Source organism: Lactuca virosa, chromosome 5 (genome assembly GCF_052849685.1).
Source record: "Lactuca virosa cultivar CGN04683 chromosome 5, Lactuca_virosa_CGN04683_v6, whole genome shotgun sequence".
Taxonomy (NCBI): Eukaryota; Viridiplantae; Streptophyta; class Magnoliopsida; order Asterales; family Asteraceae; genus Lactuca; species Lactuca virosa.
Window position 1 is genome coordinate 56,770,899 of NC_136430.1, and position 23,562 is coordinate 56,794,460.

General features: G+C 34.8%; 3 protein-coding genes across 3 annotated transcripts; 2 read left to right on the top strand and 1 right to left on the bottom strand.

The window, feature by feature from the left end:
* Positions 1-6,386: 6,386 nt before the first annotated feature.
* Positions 6,387-8,243, bottom strand: LOC145111286 (bidirectional sugar transporter SWEET5-like). Its single transcript, XM_079047579.1, has 6 exons — positions 8,204-8,243; positions 7,563-7,599; positions 7,184-7,400; positions 6,907-7,068; positions 6,615-6,734; positions 6,387-6,524 (listed from the first exon to the last, which is right to left on the bottom strand). The coding sequence occupies exons 1-6, from the start codon at positions 8,241-8,243 to the stop codon at positions 6,387-6,389; spliced, it is 714 nt and encodes a 237-aa protein (XP_078903705.1).
* A 1,256-nt stretch (positions 8,244-9,499) lies between these two features.
* LOC145111287 (RING-H2 finger protein ATL56-like) lies at positions 9,500-9,886 on the top strand. The gene has a single exon (XM_079047580.1). The coding sequence runs from the start codon at positions 9,500-9,502 to the stop codon at positions 9,884-9,886; it is 387 nt and encodes a 128-aa protein (XP_078903706.1).
* A 1,379-nt stretch (positions 9,887-11,265) lies between these two features.
* Positions 11,266-11,646, top strand: LOC145111288 (RING-H2 finger protein ATL2-like). The gene has a single exon (XM_079047581.1). It carries the CDS (start codon positions 11,266-11,268, stop codon positions 11,644-11,646), a length of 381 nt encoding a protein of 126 aa, XP_078903707.1.
* The last annotated feature ends 11,916 nt before the right edge of the window (positions 11,647-23,562 follow it).

The window sequence follows — 23,562 nt, forward strand, 5'->3', positions numbered from 1 at the left end:
TTTGTCATTAACCGCGATCAATTATAAACTAAAATCCAGTATTTTAAAGTTTAATCGTAGATCGGTTTTAAGAACCGGTAACAGTCTTAATAAAACTTTATTTTATGCTTAAGACTTGGAGTTTTAGATGAGTTATAAAATCACTATTTTAAATCTCTTTTTAACAGTCAAAAACTTATGACTTCATGAATTTATAGAATAAACTCATTTTATTTTATAAACTCAATTTTATGCATCTTATAATAAAAGTCATATTTTGATAAACCAAAAACTTGGGTGATGATACATATGTTTTAAATCTCATTTAGCATGCATAAAACATAATATCAACATGTTGCGCTATGTTTAAAGCACCAATATCATATATTAAGTTTTGACGCAAAAAATAATCACTAGTTTTATTATTTGCCGTTATAACGCTATAAATCGATTTTAGTCTTTTTAATAGAAACTCCTTATTTATTATAAAGACATGGAGTTTATATAAAGTTTAAACATCTTTTAAACCATTTCAAATATTTTAAAGTTCGGTAGTTATAAGTTTTACAATAAAACTATTTTCAACAAAATTGAGTTTTAACCGGTAAACCAGTAACTGGTAACCAGTAAAACGTTTTTATAAACATCCATTTATAAATATCTTATGTTATCTTTTAAATATTTTTTACTCAAACTCCAAGTGATATTATCTTATGAAAAAATATTAATTGACATGTAAAAACTATTTTCATACATAAAAATAACATACATTTAACATAAAATAAACATCACAAGCATGCATTGTAATGTGTATAAACCAAGCCATGTCTAGTAATAATTTTTGTGAGTCATCACAAGAATTATTAAGTTTTTCCTAAAGAACTTAAGGGACACTTCAAAAGGTCTTCAAGGTGGTAATTTCTTCATTGTTACATTTAAAATAAATACAATTAGTCTAACTAATTTATTACATTAAATCAACAAATGAAAAATACCTATTTATCTATTACATCTTATGAATAAATAAATATCAACCAAACACAAAACAAAAGGTCCAAATGGCTTGTTTATACACAATAACATATCAAATATTATAACAAACAACTCTTTGTTTTTTCTAAGGCAACTTTTATATAACCAAAATACATGAAAAATAGTTATATGTAAAAATAAACAATTTTAACTAAAAAGTTGTCAAAGAAGACAAATATAGATTTTTCTTAACCAAAAGAAATTCATGCTTGTTTTCCAAAAATCAAAGATTATCAAACTTAAAAAATCATTCTAACATATAAAAGATGGCTCTGATACCACTGTTGGGTTTTGTAACGAAATAAAAGTTTGTTTTTCACAAAAACCGACAATGGAAGACTTTAAAAATAATAAGTTTACTTTTAGCTCATAACAAAACCACACCATCATGGATCCATTTATAGAGGTTAGAATGAAATAAAAACAACCATATGATGTTTTAGAGATAACCTTTGAAGCCTTTGAACCCACTTGGTTTTGGGGTGGTGGTGGGAATCGGTTCGGTTTTTGGTTTTTCGGTTTCCTCGAATCGGTTTCCTCGGTTTGAAAATTTTTGTGGTCAAATTCGAAAATCGAACCAAATCGAATTCAAATTCTCTAGACCAAACCGAAAACCGAATTCTAATTTGGTTTGGTTCGGTTTGAAAACCGAGGAAACCAAATATAAACTTAAAAAAAATTCAAACATAAATTAAAATGGGTTTAACATAGAAACCTAAAATTGCAAAGAGAAATATCTAAAGTTTCATACAAAATGATCCAAAGAGTAAGTGAGTTAAAATGATTTTTACTTTATAATTAATATTTTTATTTAATATAAAATATAAAATATATTTTTAATTAAATTATTTATTAAATTCGGTTTTTTCGGTTCGGTTTGGTTTAAACTTCATGAGACTGAAACTCGAACCAAAAACCAAATTCACAATTCGGTTTGGTCTCAAACCAAACCGAAAACCAAATTTGAATATGGTTCGGTCTGAAATCGATTTCAGTTCAATTTGGTTTTCGGGTTTTTCTATTACAGACCAAATAATTCCCACCCTATTTTGGGGTGTTGATGAAGATAGCAAAAATCAAAGTGTATGATTTCTCTACAAGTATCCACCATCAAGAGTAAGACACTTGGAATGCTAGTTCCTTCTTGTATTCTTGAGTGTCTAAAGCCTTTAAGTGCTTAACTCAATTAAGCACTAAGGGGAACAACTCAAGAGGGCTTCTAATCTTGCAACAATCTTCAAAAGACAACAAGAAGAGGAAGAGTAGAGAGGATTCGACCATGGAGAGAAAGGAAGAGATTTCACTTGAAAAACTTTTTCAAACTCATCCAAGACACCTATTTAAATACCCATGAAAAATAAAAAACAACCCCATATAATAATCTAAAGTAATGGACTTACTTTAGAGGCATGGGGGACAACGAAGAGAGGTTAGGAGACAACCTCTTCCACCCTTTGTAACTTTCGGCCATGTGTCTTGGAAAGAGAAAAAAATGGTCTCCAACTTTATTAACCATGGCAGAGTAACTCTTTAACTTAATCATGGTTAACCAAAGTGTCCAAAACTTTGTACATGACTTATTAAATCATACCATATGATATAATAACTAGTAATGCTCTCTTATAATTATTATTTTCACAAAACAATAATTATTCCCTAATTAAAATACAAGAATCAGTATTATTTATTATTAATCATATCAATAATAAATATACAAAATGTGCCAACTTGATAAATGTGTGACCTTATAGGATCATATATTATTAGCAATATCACTCCATAATGATTCTTGGGCATATAGATCCAACACAACTCTACTCTATTAGTTCTCTATCCTAACATACATGGATATATATATATATATATATATATATATATATATATATATATATATACTGTAATACACGGTATAGTGAGATAACTCACATGGACAATTACTCTGACGATTGGTAGCTATTTGGGTGATCATACTGACAATCCAACTGGCGGGTGATGCGTTTATCAAGTATTAACCTATAATACTATGAACTATTAATTCCTATGGCAATTTGGTAATGAAAGCTAGATTTTTCAATAATCCCAATGAGTACCGAAAGTTCTATCAAATAAGGATCAGTTAGGTCGGACAGTTGGGATGCAAGACCATTTCGACATATAGCCTTTCTGAAATCCAACAACCAAGCCAACATTATCATTCTAAACACCTCTCACATAAGTAGATCAATCGGCATTATAACTGTAATTACTGATAAATCCTATTTATATATCCATAACTACGACTATGAATATAAATATAAATTACACTTAAAGCGTAGCTTAACTTATAGGGATCCTAGCTAAAACCGTGAAGATCGCAGGCAGGTCTTCGATATCGAGCACTTCTATTTGCCCGACTCTACTACCTCAGAGCTTCGCTAAAGTGGAGTTCCTCGGACTCCCGAAAATACACCAAGGGTCGAACTTGAGAGAGATGAGAGAGTTTGTAGTGAGGGTGGTGTGAGAAATGAAAGAGATCGAACACTTCTATTTATAGTAGGGGTGTGCGTCGTGCATCTTGTCAGGACTGGTGACGTGGCTTTAGTCAGAGGGTGACACGTAGCAAAAACCTGGTGGGATGTGTCGGGTGGTGTTTGCGCGCCGCACAGTGCGCATGTACGCGTGCGATTTTCTGATTTTTGTAAATTTCGTAACTTAATCATACGAGCTCCATTTTTAACGTTCTTTATATCCACGTGTAGCTATCGACTGGATCTCTAACTTTTGTTTAGACTCCGTTGGCTAATTCTCACTTTATTTTTAAAGCTATATTTTTAATAGACTTAAACTGTTAAAGCCCGTATAAAAATCATAACTCTCTCATGCAATATCCGTTCTCGACTGTCTTTATATTGATGGATAGGTATCGACGAGATCTTCAATTCTAGTTTAGATTGTTTTTCCCAACAATCAACCGATCCTAATTTAATTTTCTGTGTCGCGCACTGCTACACTGCAACTTCTAAAAATCATAACTTCCACTTATGAAGTCAGATTTGGACGTTCTCTGTACACATGCTCTCGGTTTTTTGATTACTACGACTTTCATCATGACTCTTTATCCTTAAATAGTCTTCTATAAAAACGTTTATTTACATGACTGATCGTTTATACTATAAGACGGAAAAGAAGTGTTACAGCCTGACAATAAACAAACACACTCCAATAACTTTTCGCCATTCAGTATACAAAACTCAGGCTCCCCATCTAAACCATGAATATTTTTAATAACTTGAACCCATAAATAATTAAAGTCATTATCAAACGTCATCGCCATTTTTACTATAACACATCGTTAAAAGCGAACAAACCACCCACCCCTAGACCACCCCTTTTCCTTTGGAGGTGATACGTCCCAATTAACTGACTCATTTTTCTTTTCATTATCTCAGTTCCTAAAAGAAAAAAACAAGATCTAATAGCTTCCAAAATACAATAAACTATTTTAGACCATAGACATAAAGTATATGCATAAGCTAGCTAAAATAGATTATACAACGTAAGATGACCTCAATGAAATTTTCTTTAGTTTCCATTTCACGAATCCTTTTCTAAAACGATCTATGGCCATCTTCCAACTTTCCACCCGACACATATTGGATCCAACCTCAAGACCAAGATACGTAAAGAGAAAAGAATCAGAGCTACAACACCAAATAAATTCAACTTTTGCATGTTGATCTCAACACAAAATCCCAATACAAAACAACCAATAATCCGAACTAGATCTTGTTGGTGATTTTAGTGTCACCATGTCATTTTATGTAACTGGAATTAACATGTGAGTTAAGGGGCTTCATAATTTGTATTCTAATATATGTACGGGTTGGTGCAGAGTGCACGCATGTATAAGATCGAATTAGAAGTCGGTTCGACGACAAGTCGGGGGTCCGGGGGCAGCGCCCCTGGCTCCGGGGTTTCCAAAGGGGCGGCACCCCTTTGGCGGGGTCTAGGGGCAGCGCCCCAAAACCTCACCGAATTTTACATATGGGAACTTAGTGGAAAATTCAGATTCTTGAGGGTGATTATGGTAAAACTAACGAAACTCGCTAGTTTTGGTAACCCTAAATTCTCATTAATCCGGATTACCCTGACTTGCTTCCAAAGCAACTAATGACGGCCCAACCCTAATGAAACCCTATTTTCGTTTATTATATAAACGAATCTTCCTGCTGTGAAGTGATATCCCGAAAATTAGCTCTCGTTTTCTTCAAACTCTCACAAAATTTTTTCTAGCAAATTGGCTTACGATTTCTGTGCCTAGAATCGGAAGTGTCCACTTGGATTATCCTAGGCTGAATTTCTTGCAACTCAGGCATAGGGTAGAAATATTAGTTCGGAAAATGTTCTCACGATCCAAGTTGGTATCCAGATCTCCACCACAAACCCTAACGTGTTCCTATAGATCTTTTACGTTATCACCATTTCACTCGCCCAAAAAAATCATGTCATCCACGTAAAAAGACCAAAAGCATCTTAAAGGGATTTACTAAAAAACCAAAAAGTGATATTTTCTTTAAACTTTTAAAAGGGGTTTCAAACTTTTTATAAAAATTAAATATTCAAACAAAATAGGCTTTTATTATAAGACCGGTTCAAATTGTTTTTTTAAGGCCAATTCTAGACTCAAACAAGAACGACTTGAGATCAATAAAAGGCCGACATATACGAAAATATAGGAATCAACCTAAGACCGATGATCAAGATCAAACTAAGATTGAATTGTCCTAGACTGCTCTAGTCTCGTTTTTTTTTTCCTAAATTGACTAGCTCACATGCCCACTTCTATTACACCCTATTATCCAACTAGTCTATTTGACAAGTATAAGCATTTCTTATTTTGTGTTTTTTAAACACATTATTTGGAAAGATTATTAAGTTTAGACCATACATTCTAGTACAAACTTTACTTTATGCTTTTAGAAAAATATGACATTTAACTTGATATGTACAGTAAACACACCGACAAAAAGGAAAAACATAATTTTTCAATAACAAATGTCTTCAACACAGAAAACCTTTTTCATGCGTAAAAAAAACTTTTTACATGAGTATCCTCACAAATCATATTTACAAGTAACCTAATCGATCTATTTACAATTTTTTCTAACAATAAGAAATAAAAGATGTACATTTTGTACAATGATTCTTCTTTTCTTTCATGAAAAGGTAACATTGGATATATTTCTCCTGACAACAAGGATGTCGATGCCAACTTTTTCGTTCTGAGGCTGATACTGAGGCCCATATTGTAATACCTCATTTACGTGTATATACACTATCTGGTATAGCAACAACTAAAAGAATGGTGTCTGATTGCAAGATTGCTAATTCTTCTATTATGCATTGGAAGCAGATGGAGGCATTTCAACCTCATTAGGTGGTTCTTCTTCCTCATCCCAATTGGTTGTTTTGTTGTACTTTACATATAATCCGACTTGAATCATTCCCGAAATTGCCCCCAAAACATTAGGAACCTATAATTTGTGCAAAAATGAAAAACAAAATCATCAAAAGGGTAAAAAGTGAAAATATATTCACATGTAAGGTTTAGTTATAATTTTTACCATGATGTAAGGATCGAAATCAAGGGCAGCGTAAACGATCCAAATAGATCCGTTTAAAAGATTACCAATCGACAAAAAAATTGGCATGTACTTGACACTCTTCGTCTTGATCACGGTTTTCTGTTTAACCAATTTTTGTTTTTATCACTTATGGAATAAAAGAAAGATTCGTTTAATACAAAATGAAATAATTGTAAAGTCCAAGACTCCAAAAGAGTTATATATATAGAACATAAGGGACTTTGTCACATCTATATAAGATATTACATTAACAATAATCATAATTACTTACCACAACTGTTAATGGAGATGCATACATAACAATATTCATGATGACACAAAGTATGCCTACAAGCATAGATCTCGCAGGGTGTGTGTGTTCTAGTGTCAAAGCAACAGCTACCATTCCTGCTATAAAAATCGCCTCCAAAATGAAAACAATAATCATCTTTTTCTGCATTATATTTACACAAATCGAGTTTAACGTCAGAAGTAGTAAGTTTTTTGTGACTTTTATGAAAATTGAAAATACACTAATTGATTGAATAGCAAGAATTACATTTACATACACGAATAGGCCATGCTGAATAACGGAAAAAGATGGAGCAGAAGGTGACGTTAATTATTACACCAGCACTGTTAACTGTGACAATGAGAAGACTATGTGGATGAACAACGGGGAGGCCATAGAAGATCCACATTACACAACTTAAAAGAGTCGCAAGATATGGATCTGGCTTGAATGCTTTTACAGATTTGAATTTCACAATTTTTACAAATGTTGGTCTGCAATGAAAAAAGAAATTATTTTGTGCAAAATTTTAGAAGTGTTAAAGTATGAGGACTAAAGTAGAGCATTTATGAAATATGGGGGCAAAATGGAAAACCCATTGTGTGCATGAGTGAATCTAGAATATACTTTAATTTTCACTCAATTTAAGTACTTACGTCGGAGAAAGATATAGATATAGTGAAATGATATTTCCTGCATAAATTTAAAAAAAAATAGTAATAATTAGAGATGCATGTAAAATGAATAAATTAGAAAAAAAAGTCGTATTTATGTCATTGTCATTGTGTGATTTTAATAACTTTACTATTTTTAATCATAAATGATTTAGTTATTTCGCCGTTTCTTTTAAATGACATTATATTATTCATATAGCAGAACCATTGACTAAATAGATTCAGGTGCATTTTTGACGTAATTCTAAAATTGTATATTTTTATTATTATTCTCAAAAGATGAATCTCTTCATTTAGTGTCGCATCATTTTTATAAAAATGGTATTTTAAAGTTACGTCAATAAAATGATAAATGTACACGAGTACTCAATAAATTATTCTGTTAGATTCTGAGCATTTATACTACTATTGAAATTTCCGAAGTATGGTGAATAAAATTGTTTAACATCAGAAGATATTGAAATAAATAATTAAAAAACAAAAAAAAAAGAACTATGAAGATTCTAACATAAACTTTTGCCAATAAACAAGATCATACGAACATCTAAAGTAGAAAAGCTTTGATTTGCATGAAATATATAAAAAAAAAATTGTAATTTTCATGAGAGAGAAGATGTACAAACCGACGATCCCAACGATGAATCTTATGGTTTTGTTGTCCATTTGTTGTTATCGATGTAGCAAAACCAGAAGTGGCTATGATATATCAAATAAATGTATATATTTTTTTTTATATGTTTATATATACATAAATAATTTTCAAACAAAACAAATTACTAAAATGGAGATGAAGGCTTTGGGATTGAAAAAATTGGATTGAGCCTTAAGAGATGAAATCTATATAATAAGAGGCGATTTACTGGGTCTTGAATCCCCTTATGTGTTAGTGTAGGCGCATTCTTGAAATTGGGATACTTAAAAGAATGTGTTGTGTGTTTGTATGGATGGGATGAATGCAATTTTTGTCCATAAATGTATCTATTTTTGGCATGTCAATTTTGGTCAACCTCGTATTTCTGAATTGACAGAGTAAGATATATATCCGGGAATATGGGATTAAAAGATACAAGAATATGATGAACCGTGTATGTAAAATAGATCGAAAGGCACATCAAATTGTGTTGTTGCTAAACTAAGAAAGAAAGTTTAGATGTTTAGAATGCGAAATCTGTTAAAAGCACTCCCAATGAATGGGCTACATAAAATGGGCCTATCTTGGGCTACATATAATACTATACATCAACAATCAACATCCTAGGTGAATGAAAACATTTAAACATAATTGAACAATATTGGTAGATGATGCTAAATAAAATGTGGTGTTGTTTTCCTTTTCCATAATTTTGAATTGAATTAAATTTAAATTAACCGAAGTGACATCTGATAATAAAATTAGGCAAGAAGTCACCCTCAAATATGAAACTATATACCGATCCATGTAACTTCAATTCTAGAGTAAACTTCACTCTTCCACATCATTTTCTCCCAAACTATTTTGTTTAAAATTAAGTACCACATCATCCTATTTATAGAAATCACTCATTAAATTTGGTTTATAATTAACTCATCAGTTGTTAAGTCACCAATAATAGACAACGAAAAAAGAACACTCCATGATCTTAAAACGGAGCTGTATGTTTCCAGTTTTAGCTGGTGAAAGCTTATTAATACTTTCATGAGTGCATTGATTACTTAAAAAATAGATCTAAATTATCAATGATTGTGTTCTTTACTTAACAAGAAATTGGTGTTCATTGGTCAGCATCTCAACATCAACTATAATTGCTTTCATATAATACATGTAAATTTATCAAAAAAAATTTATTGCTCATCAAACTTCTCTTCAGTCGATCTTCCCCTTCTTCACATCCATGCCCCAAACTATTTTTTTCCCTCATAAACTACAATCAAGATTCAACATGGTGCTAGAAATTGTGACTTCTATGGGGTTATTGTTTGTGGGTATTGCTGTTTTGGTCATAATTCATGTATGTTTAGCTGGGAGGAGATCAAGGATGAATCAAGAAGGCATTGGGAGTAGTACTTTGGTGCAAAGGAGTAGTATCATGTCAAAAGATGATATAAAGAATCTTCCATGGTATGATTATCAAGAAGATGTAGAAAAAGGAGCTGAGTGTGTTGTGTGTTTGGAGGGTTTTAAGGGTGGTGATAAGTGTAGATTGTTGCCAAACTGTAGACATACTTTTCATGCTAATTGTATTGATTCATGGCTCATTAAGACTGGTGCTTGTCCACTTTGTAGGACTTGTGTTGATTTGGGGGGAAATTGTGGAGGAAAAAATTGAATAAATTTATTGGTGATATTTCTTTAGAGTTGACTTAGAAATGAAGTGGGTCAAACCCCTAGCGAAAATACTACGTTGAGAGTGGTTATTTGTCACATGATCAATGGTTCATGAGCTACCTTTTAAAGTTTGTTGAGTATGATATGTTTAATGTGGTTGTAAAGGAAGCTAGTTCAAGCTTGAAAAAGATCTTGCATGTATCAATTACACAAAACTGCGTGTCCAAAATTAGAAAGAAAAGAATTAAAAAATAGTTAAATCAATGTGAGCATCACAACTAATATATGCGCATCATGTCCATATGATGGTCAGTTGGTCACATGTCACCTTGTCAATGGCCGAAATATGATATAATTCGTAACATGAAGATTGTACTTGCTTTTAACACTTTAAAATCAAAACAAGTTTCACATTGCTCATGTTACAATTCGTATATTATTAACCTACTTATACTACTCCCACACAAATAGAAAACTTATTCCTATGCTACGCATATAACCTTTGTGTACAAGCTCGGAGAGAGATTTTTCATCAGGATATCCGCAACATTATCGACAGTAATTACTTTATATATTTATCTTTATATCAATTATCTCTCATGGATGAGAGATGATAAATCTGAGAATATGTCTTTATTAACACTTTATATACGAAAACCAATATTCAATTCTTTACAATTACTTATAATTATTTGTGCAACCTCTTTACAAGTGGCGATCGGATCACTTTGGATTAACCACTCCAAAATTAAGTTGTTCGTTGGGGTGGCATGTTGTTTAAAAGAATAAGATAATGTCATTCTAGTCATTTTGCATGACTACATACAAAAATCTTAACAAAATTCAAACTTAAGGGTTATTTGTAACAAAATGAAAACTTGAAATAAACCTACAAATTTTCCTCGACCAAAATTCAAACTTAAGGGCTATAAATATAATTAGTCATTTAACAAGGATCTAATGTATTTTAGCTTAACCTCATGGGCCAACAACAACAAAACCCCCAAATAAGAGCCAAAAAAAGGGTCCTATTTGGCCAAAAGCAAAGAAAATTTAGCACCACTGGGACTATTTCTATAGTTTACTTAGATAACAAAAAAAATCTTCTTAATATTTATTAATACTTTCACGAGTATAATGATTATATTAAAAAAAACAGAAAAAGGTGGACCTAAATTATCAATGGTTATGTTCTTTATTTGACAAAAAAACTGGTGTTCATTGATCTGCATCTCAAAATCAACTCAAATTGCTCTCATATAATAATACTTGTAATTTTTCAAGATATTTGTTTTGCTCACCAAACTCTGTTCTATTCCCCCTCTTTACATCTACATTCTTCAAACAGTCTCTGATTTAAATTGAGAATTAAGATCCAACATGGTGACAGAAATTGTGACTTGTGTGATTTTAATGCTTGTGGGTATTGCTTTTTTGGTCATAATTCTTGTATGTTTAGTTGAGAGAGGATCAGGGATGACTCAAGAAAGCGCTGCTGAAAGTACTACTTTGATACAAAGAAGTAGTAGCATGTCAGAAGATGATATAAAGAATCTGCCATGGTATGATTATCAAGAAGATGTGGAAAAAGGAGTTGAGTGTGCTGTATGTTTGGAGGGTTTTAAGCCAGGTGATAAGTGCAGATTGTTGCCAAATTGTAGGCATACTTTTCATGCTAATTGTATTGATTCATGGCTCATTAAGACTGCTGTCTGTCCAGTTTGTAGGACTTGTGTTGATACCATTAATGTTCAAAATTGAATAAGTAAAATCTCATTGGAACGATGAATTCAACTTACGGATTTTTATTAACACAAAAGGAGCGACGAAATTGATGTCTAAGTCGTAGATAAGATATCACCTTGATCGTGTTCAAAATCTTCAATCTCGTCGTCATCTACGAATCTTAGCTTATTCATTCGCTGCTTTTGTTTGCTCCCTTGTTTCAAGCCTGATGAATTTGGGCAAATATAATTAGGATTTACCTAGAGACATCACAAATTTCAAACCCTAATCTATGTAGCACAACTATATGTCCACATTCAATTGATAATTATATAGAAATCTCATAAGTTGGAAGTTCCAAAGGCATTAATTTATTAGGATTCGGAGAAATTTCAGTTGATTCAAATGGCAAAGAGCTGAAGACTTCCCAATAATGATAGCATTCTTTAACGAATCTATGATTTGTTGTCCTCGAATTAGCGACGTCGTTTAGTATATTTGGTGACGTTTACAAACTATTCCTTAAGTTTTGTGATAGTTACAAAGTAGTCCCTAAAGAATATCTGTTTCATACTCTTTCTTCCATTTGTTTATTTTCCTTATTTCACGTTTTTTGTAGAATGTTTAGCTCTTTATACCACAAGGCCACGTGTCGTTTGATCATTAGTTTTAACACAAAGGATCTAAATGTCACTTGTAGAAATATACATTATAATCCAATCTTGGAGTAATTTATAAGTGAGCATTTTAAATTTTCAATTTCAGTTTATGTCCAAATAGAATTATCTAGACTAACCTTGTATTAAAATTTTGGAAAACATTTAAACTGGTATTTTACCTCATGAAAATTCTTGTTTATTGAATTATTGACATTTAATTTCTATTCATACAATTTTGTTGAATTTTCTTCTAATTTTGAGAACCATAGACACGACTAAATTCATCAAAAACCCAACTTCTGGATTCTTTTTCCAATCATTTTTTCTCTTACATGTCGATTTTAGAGATGAACAACTATAGAAAGAAAAAACTTAGATTTGATGATTTTGGTGTCACGGAATCAAAATTAAATCAATGATAGATGAAAATAGGTTTAAAACATTTTGCAATAGAACAATAAAAGTTTCAGGTTTGAATGTATAATGTTTAATATATGTTAAGCATTTATTAGGAATGTTTCTAAGATTTTTGTTAACATTTTGATACAATAATGCATCTGAATTACATATATGTTTAGGAGCTCATTTAAAAAATTGTTGTTGTTAGGTTATTTAGTGTTTTTTCTTGATTGTCTATGGTGATAAGTTGATAATTGATAGATTAAGTGTGTGAAAATAACCAAAAAAAAAAAAAATGACGAAAAAAACACTATATTTTTCAAAAAGTTCGGTTTAACCACCAATTTTTAAAAAGTTACGAAAAAGCCACCAATTTTTGATAAAATGTTTCAGCGTGCCCACTGTTACCTATTAAAACCTATTTTAAGTACGAAAAAACACCATATTTTATCAAAAGTTTGGTTTAACCACCCATAAATTGGTGGTTAAACCGAACTTTTAGAAAAATATAGTGCTTTTTTCGTATTTAAAATAGGTTCTATTAGGTAAAAGTGGTCGCGCTGAAACATTTTACTAAAAATTGATGGTTTGTTCGGAACTTATTAAAAATTGGTGGTTAAACAAGAAAATGTGACAAAATATAGTGGTTTTTTCGTCATTATCCCAAAAAAAACATATTTTGGGAAAATATTAGCATGAAGAAAACATGAAAATGTTTTTGTGAAATATTGTACACCTAAATGGCTGGATATAGGGTTCCAAAAGGAATGTAAGAATATCGTGAGGTTTATATTTACTAGTGTAATGTAAATATTGTAAAATCGGAGTTTTATAAATTTCCATCTACAAGGATGCGAGTTTAGGTATTTTTATGATAGTTAGATACAAGTCACTATATGTTTTTATGAAAATGTGTTTATGGGAATTAAATGCAAATAACTGAGCATGAAAATGTTAGGTCTTCCCGTATACATGCATCGAGGCCGATTGTGGTTGAGCTGGCAACGAACAACGGTCGTGCACACCACCCCGTTGTTTCGTGGTCGGCCGTTTCCGTGATGGCTGGTGTTCAGAATAACGAATGCAAACGACGAATAAGATCGCAACCCACTTTGACCAAATGTTTATAGTCGTTCAAAGGCTAGTTTATTTCAAAAAATAATAATTAACAAAAATTTAACCAATTTATTTACCTATAAATACCACACTTTTACCCATTATTTCTTACATCGTTCTTTTCTTTCTTTATACACAAAATACACACTACATCTTCATAACCAAAAACTATGGATCCCAACCAAAATACCCCTCCAAACTATAAAAATCGCAAACCCGATAACGTTTTTGCGTTAGATACAATCCCTCGCCAATTCCCGACTATGGAATCACTTCAAGGCGGTTTTGTCAATTTGCTTCAAACCGGTTCCCCTTTCCAACAAACACTACTTTTCCAACAACAATATCAACCTTTTCCGACTTTCCAACAACAACAAATTCAACAATACCAACAATTCCAACAATAAGCGTCACAACCACCAATTTCACAACCACCACTTTCGCCGGATTTTGTTTCGGAAACGCAACCTTCACCACCACCTCAACCAAAAAAGAAAAAAAGGAAAAAAAAAAAATTGGGCCGACCCACCACCACCCAAAAAAGGGTCTCATGGACAAAAGACGAAGAAGAAAAGTTAGTGGAGGCATGGGTGTCGGCTTCCCAAGACCCAATGGTAAGAGATAGTCAACCTTACGGAAGTTTTTGGGAGAAAGTTCGAGCCATAAGCGACGATCCAAACAAAAACCAATATGGAAATCTTGAAAATGAAATTGGACGACCTCGACGACGAACAGTTGGAGCTTTTTCTCGCAATGAAATAGTCGGTTCGAGCCCGACGTAGGCGTAGGGGCTAGTTTATTTTATTTATGTTTGGTATTTTTAGGCTTTTTTTTATTTTTTTATTTTAAGTAATGTAATTTTTATTTTTAATGTTATTTTTATTTTTTTTATTTCAATTAATGTAGTTTTTATTTAATGTAATTTGGTATTTTAATTTAATGGAAAACTAGTATTAAAAAAATGATTTTATTGAAATTTTGAATTAAAAAAAATGAGATCGAGTGGTTTGTTAGTGGTAGGTATCACATGTTAGTGGTGGAAGAATGTGGTGGGTATAACGGATGGTCTTATAGATCATGAATTTATATTGGCGATTTCTTTATACACACAAATCTATCACACACACCAATCTAACATCCTCTGTTACCTAAATTTTAAAGCCTATTTTGACTTTGTGTTTCCAATACCATCTTTTCCAATATATTTACTGTCAAAGTTTAGATTTTCAGAAAACAAATACAAAAAACTATAAAATATATTAGTATAAATTTACTGTTCAAATTACATAAAAAATAAAAACTCATTTACAAAAAAAAACTCTAAACTACATACATCAATATCACCGGAAATATTGTCGGAAATATCATCTGAAATACGTTGCTCGCCGGAAATACGTCGTCGGAGCATTTATCGCCGTAAATACGTCACAGAAAATACAACAATTTCTTTCTCTTTCTCTCATAACTTGCACTATATATTTATCTTACACCAAATACACACAAAAAGCACACACCTCACAAACACCAATCTGAAATGGTAAAGATACACAATCTGAAATGAAGATAGGAAGAGAGAGAGAGAGAGAGAGAGAGAGAGAGAGAGAGAGAGGTGGCGAGTCGGTAGCTAGGATGGTCTGGCGGCGGTAGCTAGGGTAGTCCGATGGCGGTGACTAGTTGGTGGCTTCGGTGACACACACCTCTAGAGGCTGCCAAGAGAGAATGAGGGTGAGAGAGGTGGCGAGTCGGTAGTTAGGGTGGTCTGACAGCAGCGCCTTGGTGGTTGCAGTGATCCGGCGAGGCGGCACCTTGGTGGTTACAGTGATCGGGCGACTTGGCAACCATTCTAACGAGAGAGAGAGAGAGAGAGACGTTTTTTTTTCGGATTGTAGGATGTCAAAAGAAAAATTAAGGTTTTATGTATTTATATGTGTAATGGGTTGTAATTGATGGGTTATGAGCACTACAACATTCTTATGGTGTACATGCAAACCCTAAAGCTTTGGATCTAGTTTGTCTAATGAACATGCAATAATCATCCAAAGCCATAAACCCTAGATCTAGCATGTGATAATTGATATTAACATAAGAATAGGGTTTAGATCTTACCATTGATTGTTATGTAATAATTACAATCTATTCCTTCTTGTAATTGACTTCTGAAAGCTTAGTGTCACAAATGTCACACCTCTAATGGCTCACAAACACTAAGAGCAAGATGATGACTTAACAGAAGAGAAGGAGGCACCAAAAAACGTCCAAGAACCCTAAGGAAAGCTTAGCCTCGTTTTTGGTGCCCTAGGGGTCTTTAAATATGTGAGGCTATTAGGGTTTTGAACTAGGAAACCCTAATCCGACTGCTTAGGCCCTAAGCAGCCCATAGACTCCTCCTTTAGAGGCCTTGGACGAATTCTAATGGGTTTCCCCATAGATTTCGTCCACTCCATCCTCTATGGAGTCCATTAGCCCAATATCCAACTATCACACAGTTGATAGTTCTAGTCCCCTTTATTTAATTAATGTCTTTTAGCCACAAAATTAATTCTGATTAATTCTTGACTATTATTAATTAAATAATATGATTTCTCTCTTAATATATTATTCATATAATGTATTAATAAATCATAATTATTCTCTTTTTTCCATAAATCATCCTATCAAGTTTCTTTGGTGAAGGCAACCCAAAAGGACCATGCTCGCAATCGAGTCAAGTACATACCAAAATAGTTATGGGCTTAGACACTAATCCAACAGTCTCCCACTTGGATAAGTCTAATAACTATTCTGCGTATGACTTCAGATCCTGATCAGCAATCGTAGCTTTCAAAAGCCGATGTCAACTCTGATCTTATCAGATACGCGTCCTTTAGATAAGGGATCATATATTCCTCCATTCTAGATATCGTATAGACGTGAGACATGGATTGAAATCATTCTCTCAGTCTATGTGTTGTTTCCCGATTTCCGATTTACGACGACTGACTAATTGAACAAATCAAATCAGTCTTGGCCCGGCCCGGCCGAGCACTTTATGTTTGTCATCACTAAATCATCGAGGGGCCCACAGATATCGCTTTTATCCCACGTTGGGTAAAAGGAACAGATAAACTTTGATTCAATGCTCGCTTGTACTCACTCACCGAATCATACACAACAATACGTTTTATAACACCAAGTTACTGGTGCGTTTACATATTATCAATGTGCAACCGATTTGCAAGATACAACTAACATATCTCGGTTTCAAGAATATAAGATATTATCGTCTCACCAATCACTCGTGATAAAATCCATGAAGCGATCCAAGTGAGCGTGGGTTTAATCCAATGCTCAAATCATATTCGTAAGCACTCATGAACGTTGCAGCAAACCTTTGCTATGTCTAATACACTTTAGACAATCTACAACCAATTCATGACAATCTTCTTTCATACCTACTCCCAAAGTATGAGCGACTGTGGAACGTTCGAATAATCTTATTATTCAGGAAGTCAAAACATGCAAAGTGAAACACAATAATAATCGAATCCAATATGGCCCCAAACTTTTGAGTATAAATAAAACTCCTTTTATTTAGTCACCATATTGATTACACATTATTCATTGTATAATGTTTCGAGTAATCGACTTATTACTTGAATTATAACAACAATTGTCCCATGCTCTTAGCATGCACATTATGTTTTCCTATGGTCCTTACCTTGTGAAATAGATCTATTGAGAACATTTTCAACAAAACTCATTTCACAATTCCTAATCCTTATCAATTAGTGTAAGATTACAAAATTCTCGCCACTACAAGAATATGTTAGATTCTTACACTTTATGCAACGGTCCTTTTGTACTGTCATGGCACAAAAGTCTCCAAGACTCGGCCAATGAAATTACAAAATGCTCTATTGGAGATTGTTACAAGACAATTCCATAGACATGAAGTCTCACATTCAAAGTACATTCCTTTGAACATCCTTCTTGCATAAAAGTTTTTCTAGACATACAGATTCTTAACGTCCAATTCCCAATATGGAAACATTTCCATATTTTCCATATGACAACTCATTTTAAATAGAATCTTATCTATTCATAATAATGTCAATATGGTCCATCCATGACTATACTTCTAACTGTCCACAAGTGACCAATCCTTGGCGAACCTTAGATTAACCTTGACAGTTGTTTAACTAATTCAGTCAAATCCGATTCTAGTCCTCTTTCCCTCTTAATGCCCTAGGCATTTGGAAAATTTTAGAACGGTCGAATATTACAATGACATGATACTTTACCAGTCTTTTGCTATAATATTTCTATTTCTATTTGTCATGTTCTCACGATTCGAACTATGAAGAGGGATGTCGTAATCATAATCGAGTGTGAGAACGCAACAATTATTTCCATATATAGAATTCTCTTACGTTGAATCCTTTCAACATAACATTCATATATCTTTTCGACTAAATTTGATCAAAATTTATCGATCTAAACCTTTAAATTTGAAACGAAGTATAATATTCTCTCCCTTAATTATAGCAAAACAACATTTCAACCTATGCAACTTTACAAAGTGAAACTTTTGTTTTCTATAATTAATATTGCTAACTTGCAATAATAATCATGCTCCCACTAACATGATGATTATATTCATACCAGCATAACTTTTATGCTCCCACTAGCTTTGACACGTATTCAGAAAACAGTTGGACTTCTAAAAGACAATACTTATTGACTTTCCAAAGTTCATATTTCCAATACGATGTGCTTCGATAAGCCTTTATCTAAGCTTCTCAAATTCACACACCTTTCCTTAGATAGCTGTAACGCCCGGGTTTCGGGGCTAAGCATTTTTAGACGATATAATAGTCTAGGTCAACTATTGTAACTCTTTTGATGTAATAAAGATGAAATATTTGAGTATTTTGTGAATTATGTGAATTTATATGCTTATTATTTAATTATAAATAATTAATAAAGAATAAAAATAAACGTCAAAATTAAAATGTGAGATAAGTCTGATATCTTTACATAAAGTTGTAGTGGTCGAAACAAGGATTCCGGAGATATAAAGAACGCCGAAATCCGAGTTATAACGAAGAAGTTATGACCCGTCGAAGTTTCGTGATGGAACCGGCACGATATCGGGAAGCGTAAATAGTGAATTTACAATAAAGCGAGTTTTAGCCTTAGTGATCTAAACGAAAGTCGTAGAAAATGTTAAACCGAGAGCGTCCATAAAAAGAACGCCCAAGTCTGACTTTGTATGAGAAAGTTATGATTTTTCGAAGTTTCGGCTTAGCAGTGTACAGCCCGAAGTTCGAATATTAGATCGAGCGGTTTTTAGCCGACACAACCTAAACGAGAATCGAAGATCTCGTTAATAGTAGCGTAACGATAAAAAGACAGACGAAAACAGACGTCGGATGAAGAAGTTATGAATTTTTAACGGACCAATCCAGTCCCGGCCTGTTAAAAATATAACTTTTAGAATAAAGTCAAAATTAGCCGACGGAGTCTAAATGAAAGTTGTAGAGTACGTTCCCGCCTACGCGTGGATATAAAGAACGTCGAAAACGGAGCTCGTATGTGAAAGTTACGAATTTTTAAAGTCGAGAGTGCAATTTGCGAAACTGTGATGACGTGGCAAGATCCTAGCCGTTGCTTGCTCCCCACGGTCTCGCTTCGGATGGATGACACGTCGCCTCGCATACGCACCACGTCCGAAGTTGGGTACGCCCAGCGTACCTTTAGCCTTATCCTTCCGAGTCCGAGTGCGAGCCAGCTGTACGCGAGCTGGAGCCCTATCCGATCTACGCCCCGCGTAGCCAAGGATTACGCCCAGCGTAGTCCGAGGCCTCGAAGGCTATAAAAAGGGGGCGAGGGTTTCCGGATTTTTCACTCATTTCTTCATTCCTTTCTCTCTCTACTTTCTCTCACTACCCATTTTAACCCCCTAAACCCTAGGAAAAATCCCTAGCACCCTAAGGAAGCCCCAAGGCTCCCGGAGTCCCGAGAAAAATGGTCTTTCGGTTCGGAAACGCTGCTCCGAGCAAGATCCGGTTTTCTTTAAAATCCGTTGTAAGTGAGCTACGCCTACGCAATTTTTAATATAACTTTTAAATAATTATAGTAATATTATTAGGTCCTTAAAATAATTATTTGGGCTATTATTATGAGTTATATTGAGTGTTATTTAACGCTTATATAATAATAATAATAGCTAGACTATTAATTAGTCGCGGTTAACGTTAAAACTAAACTCTAGTGGTATTAATACTAGGTTTTGATCAAGGAAAAATTGTTTTGAGATAACGAAGTGTTGTTCGAGTACCGAGTCACCACCTTTCAGGTGAGTGCATAGTTACTTTCATCTTACACATAGATATGAAGTATTTAATATAAATTACATACTATGTGTGCATATTGTCTGAATACTTGCTGTTTATGCCGATGAAAGATTTTTATACATGTTTTTAAATGATTTAAACTGTGTATGTATTTTATATCTACAAAATGTTGGGGTAAAACATGGGTAGATGTAATAGACGATGTGTGATAAAATGATGAGAGACCTCGATGTTGTTGTTGTTGATTCTGTCATCTAGCGGAGTATGGATGACAACCACGGACTCTTCTAGACAGTCCGGTGGAACGCTAGCAGGCTCGCAACCTGTAGGTGTTTGTGAACGATGTGTTCACCGGTGTACTCCATCCCCTTCATGGTTGCCTTTAGGACATTTATTGATGAGGAACCCCCTTAGCAGTAGTGTCCATCCCGATGATGATCCTTAGGCTAGGTCCCTTATGATAGGTGTTTAGGGACGTAAAGTGAGGATAACGGGAATGGGTAATCGGGTTATTGTTGATTGATGAAATTAATAAACTTATTTATTGTGGGTTGAAAACCCTATGTGCTCACCAGGCTCCCAAGCCTGACCCACTCCGTTTCATGTATTACAGGTAGTGGCGCTCGAGCATAGATGTGATGTTTTGGATGAGGGATTACGGATATAGGCCTGTAGATACGAAATAATGTAGTAAGGCTTATATTGTACTGTTTATGCTTTTGATCTGTATCGAACATGACATCCCGAGTCTTTTAACGAAATACATTTCCTTGGAAATGATTTTGATAAATCTTTATCATATTTTGTTTTGGGAAAAATTCCGCAACACTTTTATTTAAAATGTTACTCTGATTTTCAAACAAGCATAAACAAAATCGGTCTTTTCTGACCGTGAAAATGGGGATGTCACAGTTGGTATCAGAGCATTAGTTTAAGCGAACTAGGAATTTGTAGGATTTCTAGACTTAAAATTAGAATGCTAAGCGATGATTGTGAGGTGTGAGCACTAGCTTATTTTAGGAATTATGCCTAAAATGCTTTTATGTGCTAAATGCTTTATGCCTTATGTGCTGTTAATTGTTCGGATCTATGGTCTGTTGCCGACCGGATCTGGAAACCTTATGTGTTTAGGATTCTAAACGTACGACTACGATATTAGAACTATCATGTAAACGTTTCGGAGAGATAAGGATGATTTAAACGTCTATCCTGAATAAAGATCTAAATTCACCTTATTCGGTGTATAGATCAAAATGGCAAGAATCCGCAGTGGAGCTGGGAATGCAAATGGGAATAGGAATCAACCCCCAGTGATTCAGCAAATACCTGTTGTAGCGGATGTTCCTGAGCCAATCACGATGGCCGGAGTGCAAGCGATGATCCAGATGATGTTGGATCGTCAAATGGAGGAAACCAGGCGTTTGCTCCAACAAAATCGCGAGGAAGCTACCATACCAATCGTAGAGCCCGAGTTGAATGATGGGCCGTCTGAAGGAGGAAACTACAGTGGGACTGTTGGTCAAGCCAACCCACTGATAGTTAGGAAAAACCACCAGGATGGAGGAAATGACGGACGTGGATGCAAATACAAGGATTTCATGGCATCTAAACCACCGTGTCTATCTGGAAGCCCGACGCCGGTGGAAGTCATGAACTGGATCTCCGAGATGGAAACGATGTTTGAAAGTTGCGAGTGTAGCAACAGGCAGAAGACCGCTCTCGCGGTTCCTCTGTTGAAATATGGAGTACTAAGCTGGTGGAAGCTACTGGCTAATTCAATGCCCAAAGGAGAAGCGAGCATGATGTTGTGGGAGGATTTTCTGGTGCAGTTAAAGATGCAATACTGCTCTGAGCAGGATCTTCTGGAGATCAACAACGAATTCCAGAATCTGAAGAAGGGAAGAATGAGCGTTACTGAATACGCTGCAAGCTTTACAGAGAAAATGAAGCTTGTTCCTCACCTCATCCCAACTGAACTCTCCAAGGTTAACAAGTTTGCCCTCGGATTACCAGCGGACTTCGGTCCAATGGTCAAAGAAACAACCACTCTGAAAGCCGCCATCTGGGCTGCTAAGAATGTGGAGACCCAGATACGAGAGAAGGGTCTGGAGAGAGCGGAGGTGGGAGAGAAAAGGAAATTTGATGGGTCGTCGAAATTCAGCAAGAAAAGCAAATTCTCAAGGTCTGGTACGCAGAAGTCTGGAGGAGGTGAAGCCAAATGGTGCGACAAGTGCAAGAAGAAGCACCACGGGAAATGTGACGGAGGAATCACCTGTTTCAAGTGTGGAAAGCCCGGACACTATGCCAACGAGTGCAGGTTCACTAAGAAGGTATGTTATGAGTGCAACGAGGAAGGGCACATTTCGAGGGACTGTCCGAAGAAGAAGGAGGCAGGAAGACCCAACATTCCGCCGAAGCCGAAGGCAAGAGCCTTCCAGATGACGCTCGAGGCTGCAAAGGAGGCAGCAGACGTCGCTTCAGGTACCTTTCTTGTAAATGGATTGCCTGCCAATATACTATTTGATTCGGGAGCAAACTATTCCTTTGTATCGCATAAATTTGGAGGAAAATTAGCATTGCCTGTAGAAAAACTTGATAATGCCCTAATTGTGGAAGTTGCCAGTGGCAAGTTCGTACCTGTTAGTGACCGTATTAGGAACATCGTCATCGACCTAAACGGAAACGAATTCCACGAGGAGCTGTTACCCATAGAGTTGAACGGTTTTGACATCGTTCTGGGATGGATTGGCTTAGCGCCAACGATGCTGAGATTCAATGCCGAAAGAAGATAGTAAGGGTAAACCCACCCGGAAAAGAGTCATTTATGGTGTACGGGGACAAACGCCGAGTAAATTCTGGAATCATCTCCCTGATGAAAGCCAGAAAATGTTTGTCCAAGGGATGTGCATCATACTTGGCATTCGTAATCGATGCTAAGAAGGAAAAGAAAGAAGTGCAGAATATACCGGTTGTGTGTGATTATCCAGAAGTCTTTCCCGAAGATCTTCCCGGATTACCGCCAGATAGACAAGTGGAGTTCAGAATAGACTTGTTACCAGGAACAACACCGATAGCGAAAGCACCATACCGATTAGCACCGACGGAGATGAAGGAGCTCATGACGCAACTTTAGGAGTTGTTGGACAACGGTTTCATTCGACCTAGTTCATCACCCTGGGGAGCTCCGGTGCTATTCGTGAAGAAGAAAGACGGAAGCATGAGAATGTGTATAGACTACCGAGAGCTGAACAAGGCAACGGTGAAGAACAAGTATCCATTACTGAGGATTGATGACCTATTCGATCAGTTGCAAGGTTCGAGCTACTTCTCAAAGATCGATCTTAGGTCAGGATATCATCAGCTGAAGGTGAGAGAGCAGGATATTGAGAAGACTGCGTTTAGAACGAGATATGGACACTACGAGTTCTTTGTTATGCTGTTTG

Excerpts from the sequence above, each read along its gene's own strand:
- LOC145111286 (XM_079047579.1), bottom strand. The coding sequence starts at position 8,243 with ATGGACAACAAAACCATAAGATTCATCGTTGGGATCGTCG. Across the intron at positions 7,401-7,562 it reads TATCTATATCTTTCTCCGAC|ACCAACATTTGTAAAAATTG; the intron begins GTAAGTACTTAA and ends TTTTCATTGCAG. Across the intron at positions 7,069-7,183 it reads ATTCAGCATGGCCTATTCGT|AAAAAGATGATTATTGTTTT; the intron begins GTATGTAAATGT and ends AATATAATGCAG.
- LOC145111287 (XM_079047580.1), top strand. The coding sequence starts at position 9,500 with ATGGTGCTAGAAATTGTGACTTCTATGGGGTTATTGTTTGTGGGTATT.
- LOC145111288 (XM_079047581.1), top strand. The coding sequence starts at position 11,266 with ATGGTGACAGAAATTGTGACTTGTGTGATTTTAATGCTTGTGGGTATT.